Below are 19,550 nucleotides of genomic sequence, written 5' to 3'. Positions count from 1 at the left end.
CTGAGGAAAGCGATTGTGTGGGAGATGGTGCCAAGCGAGGAGAGAAAAGGAGCAGCCTGGAAGAAAGCTTCCAAATACACACTCCCACTGCAGAAACACTTTATGGCTGTCCTGAGGCTGGGGAGAAGAACAAGCAGCTGCAAGCTCTTTCCAAGCTGTTTGTCTGCCAGGCTTCTCTCTGGGCAGCCTGTGGCACAGCCAGCTGTGAGAGCAACACAAGTAGGTGTAACAGCTCTGCCCACTCGGTAGCTCGCTGCTGCTCCAGAGCCACTTCACAGCAGGAGCCAAGTGCATCTTGCCCATCGCTGTTGCTAATGTTATCTCTTTATTTTTCAGAACAGAAAAACAAGGAGGGTTAGGAAACACGAGGGAGAACCTGGGCAGAGGATAGACTGTAGAAAGAGACCGAGACTAAGAGTAAGTATGTGAACTACAAAGGAGGAATGGAAAAGACATTTGTACTAATAGAGAAAATACACAAAATGTCAGCCAGCCGTTTACTAGGTCCCTGCCTAAAAGGCTGAGTTCCTGATTATTCTGTAGGGATAATAAAGATCTATCTCTTCCAGAGAAGTATGTAACCCTGCTAGTCCTGGAAATTATTCCTCTTTTCTTTATGGTAGCAGCCACAGTGGCACAGGACATGCGTGCATCAATGTGTATGTATAGGTACATATTATACACACATGCACATACATAAGAAAGCACGTTGAAAATGTCTTGATGAAAGGAAAACTACAATGCACACTTGGATTTAACCTATTTCCTCACTCATTTTCTTGTCCCTAGAGATAGATCCTCTGTTCAATATTGACTTTTTATCTGGTTCTAGATGACTTTGGGTTCTGAAGATACAGTAACCAGGGCTGTTATTAAGGATATCATTATTATTTTGACAACACTGACTTTGACAGCTTCATGAACTTTATTGAATAAGCAGTGTTTCACTACCCGTCAGATAGTATTTTCACACTTCTCCAACTTCCTCTGCCTTCCGTGGTGCAATATCTGAGGATGTACCAAGTATTCAATAAAAGTAATAATCTTCCCCTTCTTCCCTTTAGAAAAGCAGCTCGATCAGTTGCGTGAATTTTCTTCCATGTTGCTGTTGCACACCTGCGAGCAGGTGTGCTGGGAAGAAGTTATTAAGGAAAATAAGTTTTTTGACCATAAGTGAAAGAGATAAGACACACGGGCCATTCCAAATGCAGTGAAGCCTCTGCTCGCGTTTGGCTCCTGCAGGAGTGGGTTTCACACTGCTCAGGTCCAACCCTGCACTCACAAGTCCGCATTTCTTTATGCTAGGGAAATGTGACTGCAGATGGAAGCTGTGCTCACTGATGGGGACACTCTCTCCCAATAGCTCAGGACACCTCTGTCCAGGCAGAGGGGAGGTGACAACACAGGGTCTACGTACAACATGGGAGCATCGCTCGCACAGCCTGGTCTGCGGGTGCAAAATGCTGTCCTATGTGGCAGATATGTGCTCAATTGCCACTTGCCCCTTTGAATGTGGGGGGTTTTATTGGGCTTGTACAGACCCCCTTGTGTTGGGATCTGGTGTATTGGGGGTTGAAAGGCACCGTGATGAACCTAAGGCAGTATTTTATGAAACAGGAGCCAGCCACAAAGAGTTAAACCTCAATGGAGATGCTTCTATAGCAAATGAAAATGTTATTACTCAGGACCACCTCCAACAAGGAGACAACGGGGCACTACGAAACCCACTGTTTATTTTATGAGAAAACCCTGCTGCAGCTGGGGCTCAGGACCTCAGCATTTCTGTCAGGCGTGACGGCAAAGCCAAGCGTCCACACACCACCCCAAAACTGCACCGGGCCGGGCAGCTGACAGCTCCGGGGACTTCTTTTGGGGTGGGCTCCCGGCCCTAAAGGCCGATCCGAGCCGTTCCGAGCCCCTTGTGACGCCTGGGCGGTGGCCGGGGCTGTGCTGTGGGGGGCGGCCATGGCGGGCGGCGCGGCCTTGCTCCTGCCCCTGCTCCTGCTCCTGCCCGTGGCCGCCGCCGAGCCCCCGTGGGCCGGGGACGATGGCGACTGGGACGAGGAGGCGGTGGCCGAGCCCCGGGGCGGGCGGGTGCTGCCGGGTGAGGCGGGGAGAGGGCTTGGGGCGGCGGGGCTGGAGCTGCCAGGGCTGCCCGAGCCAGGCTGGGAGCCTTGGGGCTGCACCAGCACCCGGCGAGAGCAACAGGACCCTGCTCATAGCCAGGACATGGCACGCTGGCTGCTGGCATCTTTAGGAGGGCTTCTGTGGGATTTTTTAAGCATTTATTGGGGTATTCCGCACGTCTTGCGGGATGTGGCTTGCAATTAAAACGCCATATAGAACGGGAAGGACTTCTGTTCGACACGGGGTTTTACAAGGCGCCCAAATGCAGAGAGGAGCACAGGCTGCCTTTGCTGCGCTGGTACTAATTGCAGCCCCCTGACAGGAATGCAAATGCAGTTCCTTAGCACATTCTTATCTCAGCATGTGTGGGATTTACATACATAACTCCTATTAATGCTAATGGCAGCCACGTACAGAATTCTCTTTGCATAGGGCTGACACTGTATTTTTATCTGAACCTGATGCAACTGGAAACAGCCATCTTACATAAGTGGGAAGATCTGTAGTTTCTTATGGGAAACTTACTTAAAATGTTGCCTCATTTTAAATGTGGGCAGGAAATACAAGCAAAGGGAGGAATACAAGCTTTGCATGGCAATGTGGATGGATGGTTCATAACATTCATGGCATGTGTAGTGCCATAACATTCATATAAAAAATAATGTGTTGTCCAGAGAATTGTCAGTGAATCGGTTTCCCTTGAAGTTTCTTTATGTTGTTTTTAAAATTTCACTAAATCAGAAATTTGATCAGAAACCAGGAACACTGATTCATGAAGGACTTGTTAATTTAGAACTAATCAGCTTCTACTAAAGTTTATCAGAGTATTTTTACTTAGACAGTACAGTATCTATTTTATTTAGAGCTCTTGTGCATCAGTTCATCATTCTGATTCTCTGGCAAAAATGTCATGTTATGTGTTGTGATGCTCCTGCAGCCAGAAGCATCTTTAAAGGGCACCATGGTTGGTATCCTACTCTATAACTGGGAGAAGTTTGCTTTCACTGGCATCAAAGTCCCTCAGCTTGCTATTAGTAGTATCTGAAGTTTACTGTCTCTGCTTGTTTACAAAGTTTTTTTGTTTGTTTGTTTGTTTGTTTTTTTTTTAGTTTGTGTCTGGATGGGAAATGACAGCTTCTCCTTTCGGATACAACACCCTGCCATGGCTACACTTAAATTGCCACACGCAAATTGAATTAACACCTACTTTCAGGGTGGAGGTTTAGGGTTTATCATAACCGGATAAAAATTGTCAGAAATCTGCTGAGCTGAGAATTTGCACCATCTGAAGCTGTCCTAGCCCTCCCTCCCGCATTTTTGCACACTTATATTTACTGTGCACTCACAAACAAGCATATGTAATGTTGCACCAAGTTGAAAACAGGCATTTTAAAACGGGATTGTATTTAGACTGTAGACAGGATCCTTATATTCCCCTCCTTCTCTGGGGTGCTGTGATTGTTGATACGAGACAGGACTTTTGAATGACTGTCCCATTAATTTAAAGAAGCAAAGGGAAACGTGATAGGACTTCCTATCATGGGTGGGGACTGTCTTCTAAAGTGATTATTTTGCAAGGCTCATTAGATAATGGTGTTTGAGGCCACACAAACTGTTTTACAGGTTGGTTCTGTTTTCATAGGATTCTAAATCTTAGCATTTTTCCTCATGCTTTGACTACGGTTGGAGTCTTACTTTAGCATTCAACTGGATAGTTAAGTTATTGCTTAAGGATTGTTCATACGCTAGAAGGCTGCTCTGACGAGCACGACTTATATGCTGAAATAAATGTCAGAACCATAGAGACAGTTAGAGATAACAGAAGAATAAGGTTTTGATGGCTCATTTATAATGTCGGGGAAAAAGAGTTCAGTATCAGTTTATCACTGTGGAGAATTCAGTGTGCTGCTGTAGTGTAAATCCTTTACAATGGGGGAATAAAGCCTCTATGTTTGCACATCACTGACGGCAAGAGAAATGGAACCATTCTGTTCGACCTGAGATATTTAAAGTTTTGGGTAGCGTGTGAAAAATGTAAATATTGCCCAAAGATTTAATGGCAAGAAGTGATATATAAACTTACATTGCTGCACAGAAATAAAGTTTTGTAAACATAAATCCTGAATATAAAAAACTGAGAGACAGCGAAGCAAACTTTACATTAGTAAGTATTTGTTACCAGAAAAAAATAATAATCTGAGTAGGCAGGACTGGCAATGCAGACTTGTAAAAACAGTCATAGTGACTTGTCTGTTCTCCTCACATTTGGAAGAACTGAAAAGACCTATTGCTTATTTAATGAATAATTTCCAAAGGTGCTTCACCAAGTTCCTCTGTGGAACAATTACTGCATCTCAGTATCCTTATAAACAAACATTCAAATTGCGTGCTGTTAGGAATAAAATATATAATCCAGATTTGAATCCCAGATGGAGACGAGAACCTTTTGCTTCTGTACATTCTGTGAAATCCATTCTGTAACCTCAAAGTACCATAAAAAAATGGAAGGAACCCAATCACAGTGATTAAAAGCCCAGCACCTAATTAAAATACTGTACCTGGTTGACTCATCTTCGTGCTAGCTGTCTAAACCTGACCTTGAAGTGTGATGGGTAAAAAATCATGTGGCAAGGCTTATGTTAGCCAGAAAAAAAGCACACAAGGAAATGAGTTGACTGAATATTGTTTAATGAAATTTTTTCTTAACTCTTTTCAAAGAAGACCTGTAATTTGCATAGGACCTAGACATGGCATTTTCCTGAGCATTTGGAAGACAATTTAACATCATATGCTCATTTATAAGAAAAATACATTTTTTCCTCCTCAAGAATCATCTTAAGGTTTAAGTATGAATGCTATTCACACTGGATTTTATGATAAATTTTTCATAAATGTCTTGTTTTTCTGGTTTAGTTCATGAAAGCAAAAACGTTGGCAAATTTCACATTTCAGCTAAAAAGTAGTAAAGATTTCAAGGAATGAGTTTCCTGTTAATTAGGCATCTCTATCCCTGTCATTGTATTAAAGATGTAACTTTAGACTTTGTGTTCAGGTCCGAATGCCCTTGAGTCCATGGACCTAGAATTTGGATTATGCACAGTTACATGTGGTAAGTAGCAAAGCAGATGAATAAAACATATTGTCCTTTGTTTTTTGGGGGAAAAAAAGTGCTAACTGTAGCAATTTAGCAGTTGTAATTTGCTTGCCCTCGTTCACCTCTCATTGGTTTCAATTGCCAATAACTATAATTAACAAAAACAATCAGGCTGATTGTCATTAGAAGTTTAGGTCAGATCTGTTGTTTTATTAAATTCACAGCCTGCAAGCTCCTATTTTAAACCAGTTCCCTACGTTTATTGGCACATGAGCTGCCTTCCCCAAAGTAACAATTTTCGCTATTTGTGAACATCTGTGAGATGTTCAGAAGATGAAAGATCTTCTGATGCTTCTCACAGATGTCTTCCCACATACAATATTGCCAAAAAATTGCTTGCCTGCAGTAGCCTGTTCTGTATTCCACATTTATACAATTTATAAATCGTGCAACGGAGAGGAGAGGTATCATTCTGGAGTAGGAGGGGAGAGAGGAAAAATGAGTTGAGCCTTAGGAAGACATCTCTGTTTAGGGTGGTGATAGAATCTGCTGTGAGGTAGTAATTATAGCACTTAGGAAGCAGTCTTAAATCATAAATGATATTTATTTTTTTTTCTGAACAATTTCTTCTTCTTATAAGGCCATGGGAAAGAGAAAGAAGAGGTTTTGCCCCCATCAGTCTGAAGTTTTCTAGAGTATGCCTTCATATTTTTTCTTCAGCCCCTTTTGATATTTCCAGTGAGATAATTGCCTTGAGTGCTTCAGGGAGCCTATTTCACATAGGATAATATGGTTTTAGAAAAAAAAATAAAATATATTGCTTCTATATCCTTTAATATTTCCCTTTCCTCATAATTTCAAAGTTGGTTATATGTTTGGTATGCCCATACTGAATACATAGCCCCATACTCCCCATACCCCATGCTTTGAGGTACACATTTTTTGGATACTGAGAAATTGCTCTTTATGTCCCACGCCTCTAGAAGACCTCTCAGATGTTCTTTGAGAATTTCAGTGAGTTTTGCCTCAGATCTTGGGTCCCTCAGAGTTAACGTTTAACCCCTTTACTGTTGGAAATTATATACTCTTACTGAGAAAGCAGGAAATGAAAGCTCTGACAAAAAGAAAATAAGAAAAGGCATCATCTCATATCTGGACTTCAACCCAGGTTTGTAGCCCTTATTCTAGTCTGGGCTGTTCTTCCAGTAATACTGCGAGCCCTTTGTCTCCGTCAACTTCTTTCTTACCCCTTAGGTTCATCTTTCTAGCCTTTTATATTTGTTGCTTTCTGAACTGGCACCACTGTCTTAATTTTCCCCCGTACCGCTGTGGCTCAGATCCATTGCTTCTCTGTTCATAGTCCAGGTTTACAGAGATGTTGAAGCATAGTTAAAACATGTTAATGATGTCTTGTCATATCTGCCTTGGTTCTGCATTAGTCTCTCCGTGGTCTTGCTGTTTTGGCCACTGTTGCCTCTAGATCTCTCATAGCTTCTGTTTTTCAGTTCTCTGTGGGTCACTTTCCCTGCACCCCCAGTCTGTTAATTTACATTTTTCCAAGGTGAACTTCATTTAGATCACATATTTTTCCCGCATCCAGGCCACTTTTCTGCTAGGTTAACTGGGATGACTTGGTGAAGTTAAGACTTCATTTGTTAGAGCATCTCCATAGATTAATTTCATCAGCATTGGCAGCTACGAAGAAGAGGTAGAGAAAGGAAACATGGGAGTGAAAGAAAAGAAGCTGTCCAAAAGGAAGAAGCAGAGGAGTGCTAAGAGAACTTCCAGATCTCATTAAAAGAGCTTTTTTCATCAACCTTTTGAGGGTGATATACTTCCCCGATTTTAATATTGCAGTAGATAAGACATGGGGAAGTTTTTTCCTGATGAATGTGATTACAGTTAGCCCGGCACCCAGATTTTATCAAGCCATCCTTTTGGATTTTCATAGGTTCCCTGTCGTTTTCGTTAGCTAAAAAAAACCTACATGGCCCTGAAGAAAGAGGAATGCCTTTAATAAAAGTGTCAGTTCATTGCCATTTACACCTCTGTCTCCGCATCCATGAGATGAGACATTCTCTGGAGTGGAGAACGATCCTCGTTTTGTGTCATTTTCAGTAAGTGGTGTTGTCTCCCTCTGTCACTTGAAGTACTGTTTCACGAGGAACATGACATCTCCGAAACGCTCTGAAATCCATCGGTTTATATAATACACACTTAAGGAAGGCATAGGCTTCGTAAATGCAATATTCAAACCAATTTCCCGTTTATTATTATACTGCAAGGAGGGAGGGGGGTTAACTCTCCTCTTTCCATGCCTGTTAGTAAACAAAATACTTCTGGAAAAAATGGCAAAGCCTTCTTCTGTTTACTGGGCCTAAACATATTATTCCTGCCTCCCCCACAAGCTATGTCATTCCAGTGAACTGTGTACACACAGTTTGGCAAAAACAATTGGAGCACTTGTTTTGAATTTGTTCGTAATTGTTGAAATGAAGATGTTCCCATTGAAATCCTGATAACGAGACCGAACATTTTCTGCCTACCTGAACACGGTGTCGGAATTTTCCTATACACATTTGTGACGGGTTGCCTCCTGATCTTTGTCTTCATTAGGAACCTCCACGTTGCAGGTGGAGTCCTGGTCAACCCTTGTTGTCACCTCATTCCTCATACGAAGCCCTGTGTTACGGACCACTGGGCTCTTGGAGGCTTAATTTCAGAGTCTCTTGGAGGAACTCCAGTATCACGGGCTGGCCCTTACCATTAAGGCTCCCCAGTCCCAGTCCCAATCCCAGGAGGTTTTAGAGCCATTGGTTTCTGTTGACCTTGGTGGGAGCTGAAGACACTCAGACAGTCACAAGACTGGAGGCAGACTGAGTTGGCAGCCTGTACAGTGTTCTCTGTGCCATCTGATTTGAGCATGTAAAGGCCAGGAGCCCGAAAGCTTTGATATTTAAAGTGAATTAACTGTTTTGCAGAACATACATTAGCTTCCTTTCAAATTCTTTTTCTGTAAGGAAAGTTCTGAATTCATATTGAATTCTTTTTCTGACACATAGGGACGTGATGATGCTAAGGATCTGGCTCCCTGTGGTGCAGAGCCTGACAGACGTAGATGTTGTCTCAAAATCTTAGATACCCACATGGGATGGCTGTAGCAGGCACTCTGAGAAGATCTGTTTTTCCTGGTGTTTGGTAGATACATCATACTAACATCCAGGATGAAGAAAGAGAAAGCAAAAACTGTATGGAGAAGATAAAGAAGTGCAGAGAATAAGATTTTTATTTATCTTTATTTTTTTTTCCCCAAAGGGATTGGCATCCGAGAAGTTCTGTTAATGAATGGATGCCCTGGGGGTGAAACAAAATGTATTGTTGGTGTGGAGGAATGCCACGGGCCAGTGGACTGTGGATGTAAGTAGAACACTGTGATACAGCAATCAAAAGCAAATAAGTTGATTCAAAGGAAACATCCTTATTCTTTGTGAGTGTGGAGGAAGTGGAATGAATTGATTGTATCCCACCCTCCAATTACCCTGGTAAGCAGTCTGGTAATGTTTAAGATCTCATTTCTGAACCGATGTGCGTTCGGTTTCCAGCCCCTGTAAAATACCATTTTTCTGCTATTAGCTTAGTTCCAGATATTTCACCAAGCAAAAACAGTATTTGAAGTAATTTTAAGGGAGAAGATAATTTCGAAGTAACATTTTGTGGTTTGAAGAATTACGAGCTTGATGGTCTATACCGAGATGTTTCGTATAGTTGAATATACCTATTAAAATTCCTCCTCTAGTGGGAAGACCAATTTCTGAGAACTCGAAAAGCGTGGTGATGACTTGTATTTATATACCTCCTGAAAATCGATTTAAATATGTTTGGAAGATCATAGCTCCAAACAAGGTGAGTAATTGCACCCCACTTTGTGCAGAAAAATGGCATGCTGGATGTGTTTATTACATACACCATATGAAATGGCCAGATGCCTGTGCTGATTATTTCCTTTGCTGTCACAATGCAAATAAGCCCTGATTTCTCACTGGCGAGTTGGTAATACAAGGGCTTAATTGGCTTTGCACCTTTATGCAGCGTCAATTTCCTCTTTATGTAAGGGAGACAATAATTTTAGAGAATACTGTTTCTTTACTCTTATTTTAGAGAAATTGGGCCCAGTGACTGGTGAGTGATTACACGTTAGCAAGTGACAACCACATTGCCCTTCCCAGTTGTTCGAGGAGGTGCTGTAGAGGTGGGAGGAATTTTCCCAGGTCTGAGAGGTCCTGACAGGCTGAAAACTGATGGATTAGAATGAGCACTTTTCTGTGAGTGTATTTGAAAAGAGACAAACCATTTTGTTTTAATTTTCTTTTGCATATGGATAGACAGCACACATTCTTCCCAATGATTCAGCTGTTATGGAAGTGCGCAGAGATACGCATCCAATTACTTACCAGTGTGAAACTCAAGGAAATGAAAGTGTAATTGCCTCCGTAAAATACACAGTGCACGCAACAACTGGTAAGCTCGTAGAGACACTTACAGACTTGTAGTGTTATGGCCTTGTGTTTGTTATGTGGCATTCAATCATCATAGGATTGCACGTCACCGGTAGCATATAGGCAGGAGCTTGTGTGCTGTGGTAATGACTGTCATGAAATGCAGGCCAATAAAAGAGACATAAAAAAGGAAATGACAGATTGGAAGTGAAGAGGTTGTTTGTGGTAAAAATGAGTATTTTCTTTACCTTGGTAAAATCTCAAGCTAAAATAAGGAGGTTCTCCTATTACCTACTCGTTTGTTGAAGCAACCAAGTTGGTTAACACAGACTTATTCTTGTCTCATTGAGCTACGTAGAACCAGCAGCACACTGGGCAGTTCTGCAGTTAAGTCTCCTTTCCACTTCAGTACTGAAGCTGGAAAACAACCTTTTGTGTTTTCACTTTCAGCTGCCATCTGGAATTTGCTTATGCACAATATATTTCGGGAAGCTTAACATTGAAAAGAATACCTGGTGAAACAGTTCCCCAGTAACATCTTTCTCCTCTCCTCTGCTAATGGGATATTTGCTGACTCCATCAGGAAAGCTTTTTTCCTTTCTCTTCAGTACGATGGGTTATTTATTTCCTGCATGTCTCCTGAGGTTCTTTCTGCCATTGTACAGTAATGAGGAATTTATTTTCTAAATCCATCTGCTAGTCACAAAACACCCAAATCTTTGATTATATCCATTTGCTTTCTTTTTCTTTTTATTATTTTATTCTCCCACTATTCAGTTTCTACATTTCTTTTTGTACAAAGAGGAAGTTTCCTTTTTGAGACCTGAATTAGCAGAGCACATAATCTGTTTTAGTTTTAAACATGCAAATAGTCCCATTGACTTGAGTTGGTGAGTCATCAATAGGACGACTCATGCTCTTGAATTAAAACTGTGATTAAGTCCTTTTGGTGAAAAGTGGTCAGATGAAACCCATCCAACAGATGATCTACTGAGAACTTCTTACAAGGTTTGAGGCTGTTGGTTCAGAAACTGTTTATGACTAGACAGAAATATGGAGAAGACAAAATCTAAGGTTTATTAGGAGTAATTTAGGCATGTTTAGTAATTTATGAGTGGATTGTCATGATTAGTGACAGATTAGCTTCCTTTAGGTTTGTAGACGTATTTAGATATCCAAGAGTTTCTGGGCTTTACTTCACCAAGAGTGCCCCTGTTTGGACTTCTGATGTTATTAGCTCTTAATCAGGTACATGGAAAGAGTTATCAGCAGAAGTTTTGACTGAGAATGTACTAAGATTTTCATCATGTAGGTCTAGTTTTGTTGTCTGTAGATTGTCAGACATCTAGTGAGTTCAGAATACTGCCTAAATTAATTAAATGTATTGCCAATTAAAATAGAGCTGGATGGTAAGAAACAAAGACAAAAACTAGGACACCTTACCTCCTGCCTCTTTTTTCCCAAGCTCAACTTCACTGCTCATTCCTGGCTCTTGTACCCCCTGAGCACCACAGGAGGATGGGGAATGGGAGGTTGTGGTCAGTCCATAACAGTTCCTCTGTTCTACTCTTTCCTCCTCCCACTTTTCCCCTCTGGGTCTACCACAGGCCACAGTCCTTCAGGATAAACCTGGCCCAGCATGGGCTCTTCAAGGGTTGGTTTCCTTCAGGGAATCTCTGCCTGATGTGACATGGGATGCTACACAGGCTGCTGTGTAGATATCTGCTACAGTATGGTCTTCCATGGGCTGCGGGGGAATCTCTGCTCTGTTGCCTGGAGCACCTCCTCACCTCCTTCTTCCCTGAGCTTGGTGTCCTGTGTATTTTTACCTCCTAATTTTTTATTTTCAAATTTTTGCCACCAACTGAGATGATTATGATCACTTCTCAGGGTCACTCAAATGAATAAGCTTAAGTTTGTATTTTGTCTTTCTCATCACCTCAAACCCTCCCTATTCTGTCCCACAGATACATTTCTTTGTGGTAGTACCAGAACTGCAGAATGGGGCCAAGGAAGTGGAAGTATGCTTGCTTAGTGGCTGTTATTTCTTCTTGACACTTTGCTAGAGAGAAAGACTTGAGGTGGTCAACAGAGCTAAAAATAATCAAGACAGCTGATAAGGAGTAAATGTATTTCCTTTGATCTCATCCTTCGTGCTCTCTCTAGTGCTCTGTTGTTTTACTTGTGTGAACAGCAGTGGTCAGATTGAGAAAAACATCTGAGAACCTGACCCCAAAGACAACACTTAAAAATACATAGCATGACATTCTGTTTCAGATTTTGATGCATGTGAAGTGGGGAGGATGTGTTGCAAAAAGACAGGCAAAGCCTTAAATGAATGTGTCTATTTGCCACGTGGCAAAACTTCTTATGAATTGATTTTCATACCATGCACGGAGAACTTCCATGTGTCCTTTACCGATGATCACTGCTCTTCTCAGTGACCTTTTGTTGAACAACAGTAATGACCTTTTTCTATGAGTGAGTGGTCTTTAGTAATTTGCCTCTTCCCTTTGTTTGCAAAACTGTTCAGACTGATGCCTTTTTGTCTTTTACACCAAGAGAAATGTAACAGTGTTGTTTTAGATGTGCTTTATCTTCAAAAATTATTGAGATCTGTGCAAGGAAAATCCCATCTTTAATAACTGACATTTCTTTACGTCCTTCTTACTAAATCACGACCCTGGAGTACAGTGGAGGGTCTTGTTTCACACTCCCACCCATTACGTTGTTGGGTGTTTTGCGAAGACTTTGGAGCTGGAAGGCGGTTTGTTCGTATTTACTAATAATAGTGCTGTGAGGAGGGAGGAAGGACTTTGCAAGGGAGGAATGTGAGAGCAGAGAACGATCCTCATCACCACGCTGCGTGAAGGGTGTCAGCCTTCTGCGATCCCAGCTGTGCCCCCAGCTCCACGCTTCCCATGGGCGGAGGAGCGAGTCGGTCTGTGTGTGTGTGCTGCTTCTGTGGAGAAGATGCAGGCAATGGTGTTAACTGTTTCAGAGGCCATTCCAGGCCCCATTTCTCTTTTGTTTGTTTCCTGATAATCGCTTCAATAGCTTCCTTTAGAGGCAGAAGTCACATCGCTGTGATGGGTTACTGCACAAACGCATGACCAGCATTACTGTGTTGTCCTTGTGTTTGCGCAGAAATGACATGGGGAATCCCAGTGCCCGAGTGTAACAGCGTGGATCCTCTCTGTGTGTTTCTGTGTGCAGTCCTGCTCATGTATCCATGCATTTTTAATATGTAGGAGAAGTCTTAGAGATAATCTGGAAGGGAAACAGAAAAAGCTATGCATCATCATTGTATTAAAGGGAAAAAATAGTCTGCAGAGGCAGAATCTCACTGCCCTCTGCCAAACTGATACATGCTTTCTGGATCCGAAAACTGGTGGAAAGAACTCGTGTTGGCTGCTGGACCGTATACACAATCAGTTGAGCAGCTGCTTATGGATGGAACACTGCTATACAGTTGACATCATGATCTGGGAGGAACCCCAGCTCACTGAAAAACCTGGGGGAAGAAGAGGATGAAGAGGAATGGTGCTGCTGGCAGAGGTAGTGGTGTTTCCTTCTGATAGGAATGGTGCAGGAGACATGTTGTAGCAGGAGACAATCTGCTTGAAACAAGTAGGTACGCTACCAATCTCTTCTTGTTCTGTAAGACCCTAGAAAATTTCCAGTGGAGGTACATACAGCTTTATGAATCTCTTTACAATGCAATTGTGGAATTTATAATAGTGTTTTTCTTCATCATTCTTAAGGGCAAAGTAGTCCGCAGACCTGCAGCGAGCTGTAGACTTCAAGTTGAATGTCACTGAACTAAACCTCACATGTTTAAAAAATAGTTGTTCTTCCTACTTGTATTAAGCAAGAGGAGTTTTTCTTTTAAGAAAGCTGATGTAAATATGTCTTCGTAACCTTTTCTGTTAGCTGAAGATGTTTCTAAGGCATATTCTGGCTGCAGCAAAATTCTCACTGCCCAATTGGGAATGTTGCCTGGACTTTAGGAGTGCAGTCAAGGGCTTAAAAGTGCTCCTGATGCGAATCAGTTTTTGCTCATTGTAAAACAGCTTATCGGGAAGCTGCTTTTTGGTCTGTTTCCTGTTTGCATTTTAAATGTGTGTTTACTTGGAAGGAACTCCCTCTGTATTATCAGTTTGTCTCTTGGGCAGTTCTAGATCTTGACTACTGGAAGAATTTCCTGCCTAGGAAGAAAACGAGGAGATCAGCAGTGGATAAGAGGAAGTTTGTTTTCCTCTTCAGTGGGCTCTTGTTACAGCCTGTAAAAAGAGGTATTCTTAGAGGTCTAAATTCACATTTTGTCAAGGGGAAGAATACATTACATTAATGAAATTGCAAAATCAAAGATAGTTTTCATTAATGTCCATTCCACACAACTGCATGTAATTCTAAAAAGAGCATCCAGTCATTGAAATAAATTAGCCTAAGAGCAATGAGCCCTGCCCTGTGTGAAAGCCCCAGTATTTAGACTTACCATGTATGATATTCTCAGCTAGTTCACCATTCTTATATGTCTTGTATCTTGCAGAAAGATCAGGGGAATCCTATAGGCAAGCTGCGGTTTAAGAATGTCAACAAATTCTGTGATGCAGGAGAAACGAAACTCAAATGGTGTGATGGAAGAGTTGCTTAGATACTACAGGGATGACAGTGGCACAAGAGCTTCTATAGGAATAGCAATGCAATGGAAATAGAAATGGTTTTCCTGCAGTCATTCTGCTACAGAGAATACCGACCAGTGTAACAAGAATTTAGTGTACCAGGGAGCAATGAGATGCCACATTATAGTTCTAGAAACTCCTATCAGGGAAAATGAAAGAAAATTAAGGTTGGCCTGTGTAGAGTTGTCAAACCTGGAGGGATCTGGAAAGATGCATCTTCCAGATTCATTCAGCATTTTCCACTCTTCCTGGATTTGTTGGAGTCATCTCCTAACTGGTATCTTTGGTCTTAGGTAAACAGCTAAACTAATGATAGGGCCATTGGTTTCCTTCAAAATATTCCAAGGTCTAACAGGTTGTAGCGTCGCAGAATGCATTTCTACTTGAAATCCTTGCTACATTTTTCACTTCTCATCCTCATGCAGCTGCTCCTCGCTGTGTGTTTCTGGGCCATGCAGAACAACTCCTTTCCGTGCTCAGTGGCTATTTGCTTTAAATAAAGGCAGTGCAGACCTAGATAGAGACAGGGAGCTGAAAAGTAGCGCTTAAGTTATTGAATCCATTTCTTTGTTAGCATACTCTCTTTCTGCTTCATTATTATTGTTAGTATTGCAGCAATTAATGTTGTTAGCATTCTCCTGTACCACGGTGGTGCCTTGGTGCCTCAGTTGTGGATGACAGAGCACCTGGTACCCAGCGCAGAACAAAGAAGTCAGCCTGCCTTGGGCCGCAGACGGTCTGTGGTAATTCTTGTCTCTCTGTCATTCATTTATCTTACTTGAACATGTCTTGAAATCTTACATTAAAGCATCTCCCAAAGCAAAAGCATTGTTGTATCAGTCATTCTTAACAAGTACTAAATAGATACATTTTCCTCTCCTTGATTTTTTTCCTTGTTGGTCTTTAGGAACTGCAGTCCCTTGTGTTACACAGCTATCGGTAGTATTCTGAGAGCTGTCCCACTGTGACTAACACTGAGATTAGCTTGTGTATGTGTGTGTAGTGAAAGCCCTTGCGTACTGTCAATATTTTGGCTAGTTATTTCCTGCCAAAATACGGCTTTCCAAGGTCTGATCTTTCGGTCTGTCACGTAAAACAGTAGGTCTTCTTGGATGTTAAGAGTGGAAAGAGAGGAATTCTTCCAGCTAGATATAGATGTTTGCATCTGAGCTCTGTATCCAGACTCCTTTACAGTTAGTAGAATGTTACTGATGAATCATAAAGTATTTTGTCTTGTGCTGGATGCCTAAATCAAGTCAATGAAAGGTAGCTTGGAAGTGCCAGTTCCTCTCCAAAGTCTATAGAGAAAACCTAAGACAGCTATCACAAGCATCTACATAGTGAACTATCTTAAGTGAGATGTGTTCCGCCCAACATGCCTTGATGTCCATTTCTTTGCATCTTCTTTGGTGAGATGCAAAGAAGATATAAGTGTTACTATTCTGACTTCTGATTTTGTAAAGGCATAAAGGCTGTAAAAGATGTCAGAAAGGTAAAGAATAAAATCCTGTTCCTTCTCATTTCTGTTCATGACATTAAAAGCCTGATTCATCTGAAAATTTGAACATAATAATGACCTTTTTTTTTTTTTTTTTTTTTTCTTCAGAGTACCAAACAAAACAATCAGAGAGAATAGAAGCAGGACAATCAAGGAAAAAAAGGGCAGACGCCATTCTGGTGTTTTGCCTGGTAACTGGAATCATTTTCACCCTCGGCGTGATCTTTGCCATCATCTTTGTAATTCTTCACTGGTAGGTGGACAGCATACAATATGATTTATGTGCTACTTGATCAACATATGGTATTACCGATGACAAACATGACCTGCAGTGAACTATTTAAGTTTCTCTATAGTTTAATATTTGTGTTGTCAGTAAAGAAAACATGAACAAGCTTCTGGAGATCAGGCAGAAGTACTTTACAAAGCAGTTACAGGGACTGTTAATGGGAGGGAAATGATTCGAGCAATTTTTGTAAACCTACTTAAATGTGCGGTTTTGTTTAATTCTTTTTTTCCATTTCAGGGCAATTGTAAAAGCTGTTTTGGGATCAAAAAATGGGCAAGATGACACGTTTGAAAAGCTGACCAACAAAAGTTTACAGAGTGACATGTAGTAAGTAGCATCCCACTCAGGGTCAGTATTGCTTTTTGGAGGAATTGGGGTCTGCACCTGCAGCTACAGTGTTCTCACCATCTGCATTAGCCAAAATACAAGAAGTGCCAAAGCCATCACCCATAGAGAATGAAGTACAGAAGTCCTTCCAGCAATTGCATAAGGAACAGAATTAGAGAAAAAAGAACAATCAGATTACACAGGAACAGGATATAAGAAAGATTAATATATGCTTGGAATATTGGTTTAAAACCAGTATAATAAATAAATAAAATACTTTTTACAGTTCATTCACTGTTTTGGATTACTGAACTTTAAACAAAATGTGCAAAAATACTCCTATTTTAAGGTGGACATCACTTCCAGGTAATATAATAGTCTGAGCACCTCTGAACTGGAAAACCAAACCCAAATTTTTGTGCAGATATTTTGAAAACAATTTATTTAACACCTCTTAAATTGGTGGTGATGTTAATCTACACTGTATGAAGTGGGGCACATAGTCTAGGCAAAGACTATTTTTTTGTAAAATACTCCTGATGTTCCTCAAGTATGTAGTCACTGTAATCCAGTGTCTTCTAGACATAATAGGATAGTGTGTATTGTTAGGGAAGATCAATGAAAGGTGTTTCATAAGCTTCATTAATTTTTTACCTTCACATTTGCACATGTAACCATTTCTGCCATCAAGGGCACCAAAGTGTGTGAACAGAAGAGTAGTCCCCTGGGTTCAGACCAAGGGTTCGTCTACCTCAATCAAATCAATGGACAAAAAAGGATGTGAAGGGAAGAGTATAAAAACAAGACAAGGTTGTGTGATGTTTTCCCTATGTCTTCTTCCAACCTCCAGCCACTTACATTTTTTCTAAATCAGACTCAATTTGTAAGCAGGTAGAAATCTTGAGTGGACTTCTTTTCCATGACTTTGTTCAGTGTCCCCTTGTACTTACGTAAGCTTCTGTCGCATCAAACATCCTCTGATGAGGAGATCCAGAGCACAGAAACGTCTTTTGTCCATTTTGAACCCACTTCCTGGTAGCTTCATTTGTTGCTCCTGACTTCTTGAAAGGGCAGTGAACTGTCAACTGGTACTATCCTCTCCCTGAAGGGGACTGTCCTCTAGGTCTCTAACATATTCCCTGGTTATTTTCGTTCTAGCTGAATAGTGTAAGTTTTCTAAGCGATCCTTCATCCTGAAGCTGAACCATACCTCTGACCATCCTTGCTGACGTTCTTTAACCATCCTCAATTATGTGATTGTCGTGTTTATGAAGGTGCTTTCTATTTGTGTAAAACATTGTTTAAGTAAAAAAAAAAAAGAGCAGATAACATACTGAAAAATGGACTGCAGAGTGATTAAAATATTTAATAGATTTATGATTGATTTTTTTCTTTGGTAGAAACTCTGAAAAGAGGCCAAATATTGAGAACTCCAGGTTAAAGAATACTTCACAGTAAAGAACATTGAAAAAAAAAAATAGATTGGAGGTAGTAACTCATCCTCTCAAAGAATTCCTGTTCTCTTCAGTTCCTCTATTGCTGCAGATGTTTAACTGCACCATCTGCACATCCTTAAAAAGCATTATCATATTTTTCAGAGATACATCATTTTGTTTTCTGTTTAGTGAAAAGATCATTTACATTTTTGCAATAAAACATCATATTCAAAAATGACGTGCACTTAATTCTATAAAAATATCTTTTTTAAAGGGAAATGATATTTTTGGTAACACTATCATTAGCTATGTCATTTTATATCATTTGGTAGACAAACCTAAAAGTCTTGCAATGTTAAGAAGAAAATACATAGAGAAGAAAAGAGCAGACAATAACACTTTTGCAGTTTGCAAAACTAGATTGTGCATTCCAGGTGAGTTTTTGATCCCATGCACTCAAAGACAGACCATTGTGGTGAGTCTGAGATTAGGTCTCAGATGCAGATCTCAAAAACAGACCCAAACCAGTGGTTGTTACTCAGGGAATTGTTCCCACTCAAGTTATGGGAAATATGAAGCCCTACCAGCAGCTCTGTGATTTCTGAACTCTTGTTTTCATGCTGTAATTTAGGTGGGACATAACTGAAAGAGAGGGAACCAGACTATTCTTTTTCATAAAGATGCAAAGGTACAAACTTTTTGTATTTTAATAGCATTAGCAGTGAGCCTCCAGACTTACTTGGGTTGATATTTTGAAGGTTTTAGATTTCCATGGTTTGCTGGCAAGTCCACCGAAAAGTAATAGATACATAGCCTGAGCATTCAGAAAATGAAATTCAGGAAAGGCTGAACTAATCCACGCTGGAGCGTGGGGGGCCTCAGGGTAGATCAAGCAGCTTTTGCTCTTTATTGGCTCGTATTTTATAAAATATGATTACCTTCTGCCTTTTTTCACTCTCTCATAACTCCTTAGAGCTTTCTACAAAATAGAAAAAAAAAAATCTCTAGAATAGTTGATGCAGAAACTGTAGCATAAAACGTGGCAGAATGGCTTGCTGTTCAACAGATAGGGTAAACACGCTGCTTGTTCTGCTGCCGAAGCTGCAATCAGAAACTCCAAGAAGTGGGGAAATTTCTGAAGGTTACTCTGGCCAAGCAGTCATCACACAACCACCGTGTTATCATTCTCTCGCCCTAAATGTGAACCTGAATGGGTCGCTCTTTGTACTGCATGCACTATAAGGCACACAGAAAGTGCAAAATAATTGTCTTAATGTAACCCCTATCAACCTTCTCTGACTTTTGATCCCGTAATCTGAAAAATAGACTTAATAGTTTGGCAACAGAGTGAACAGCTATGACAGATAAAGGACATCCAAAAATAAATGTTTTAAGTATTTTTAAAGAGATGAAGAACACGCTACAATCTGCTCAAGCACTTCTGACAAAAAGTATTCACCATCTACAATATACAACTGTTCTTGATGCAACTCCTTTTATCTGCAATGCCTAAGAAATGCAAAGATTGTTTTCATTATTTTCTGGCAGTGGATTAATTAAGAGAACCGACCAGAGTTTCTCCTTTGCCATAGGTTTAA

General features: G+C 40.8%; 1 protein-coding gene across 1 annotated transcript; it reads left to right on the top strand.

Annotated features, from left to right (window-relative positions):
- Positions 1–1,927: 1,927 nt before the first annotated feature.
- SPACA1 (sperm acrosome associated 1) lies at positions 1,928–16,797 on the top strand. The gene is made up of 7 exons (XM_068675114.1): positions 1,928–2,104; positions 5,180–5,236; positions 8,537–8,638; positions 9,018–9,124; positions 9,604–9,739; positions 16,009–16,153; positions 16,427–16,797. Exons 1-7 carry the CDS (start codon positions 1,966–1,968, stop codon positions 16,515–16,517), a joined length of 777 nt encoding a protein of 258 aa, XP_068531215.1. The 5' UTR covers positions 1,928–1,965; the 3' UTR covers positions 16,518–16,797.
- Positions 16,798–19,550: the final 2,753 nt, after the last annotated feature.

Source organism: Anas acuta, chromosome 3 (assembly GCF_963932015.1).
Source record: "Anas acuta chromosome 3, bAnaAcu1.1, whole genome shotgun sequence".
In the NCBI taxonomy this organism is placed as follows: domain Eukaryota; kingdom Metazoa; phylum Chordata; class Aves; order Anseriformes; family Anatidae; genus Anas; species Anas acuta.
This window is presented reverse-complemented; position numbering and strand designations above follow the sequence as displayed.

Excerpts from the sequence above, each read along its gene's own strand:
- SPACA1 (XM_068675114.1), top strand. The coding sequence starts at position 1,966 with ATGGCGGGCGGCGCGGCCTTGCTCCTGCCCCTGCTCCTGCTCCTGCCC. Across the intron at positions 2,105-5,179 it reads GGGCGGGCGGGTGCTGCCGG|GTCCGAATGCCCTTGAGTCC; the intron begins GTGAGGCGGGGA and ends CTTTGTGTTCAG. Across the intron at positions 9,740-16,008 it reads CACAGTGCACGCAACAACTG|AGTACCAAACAAAACAATCA; the intron begins GTAAGCTCGTAG and ends TTTTTTCTTCAG.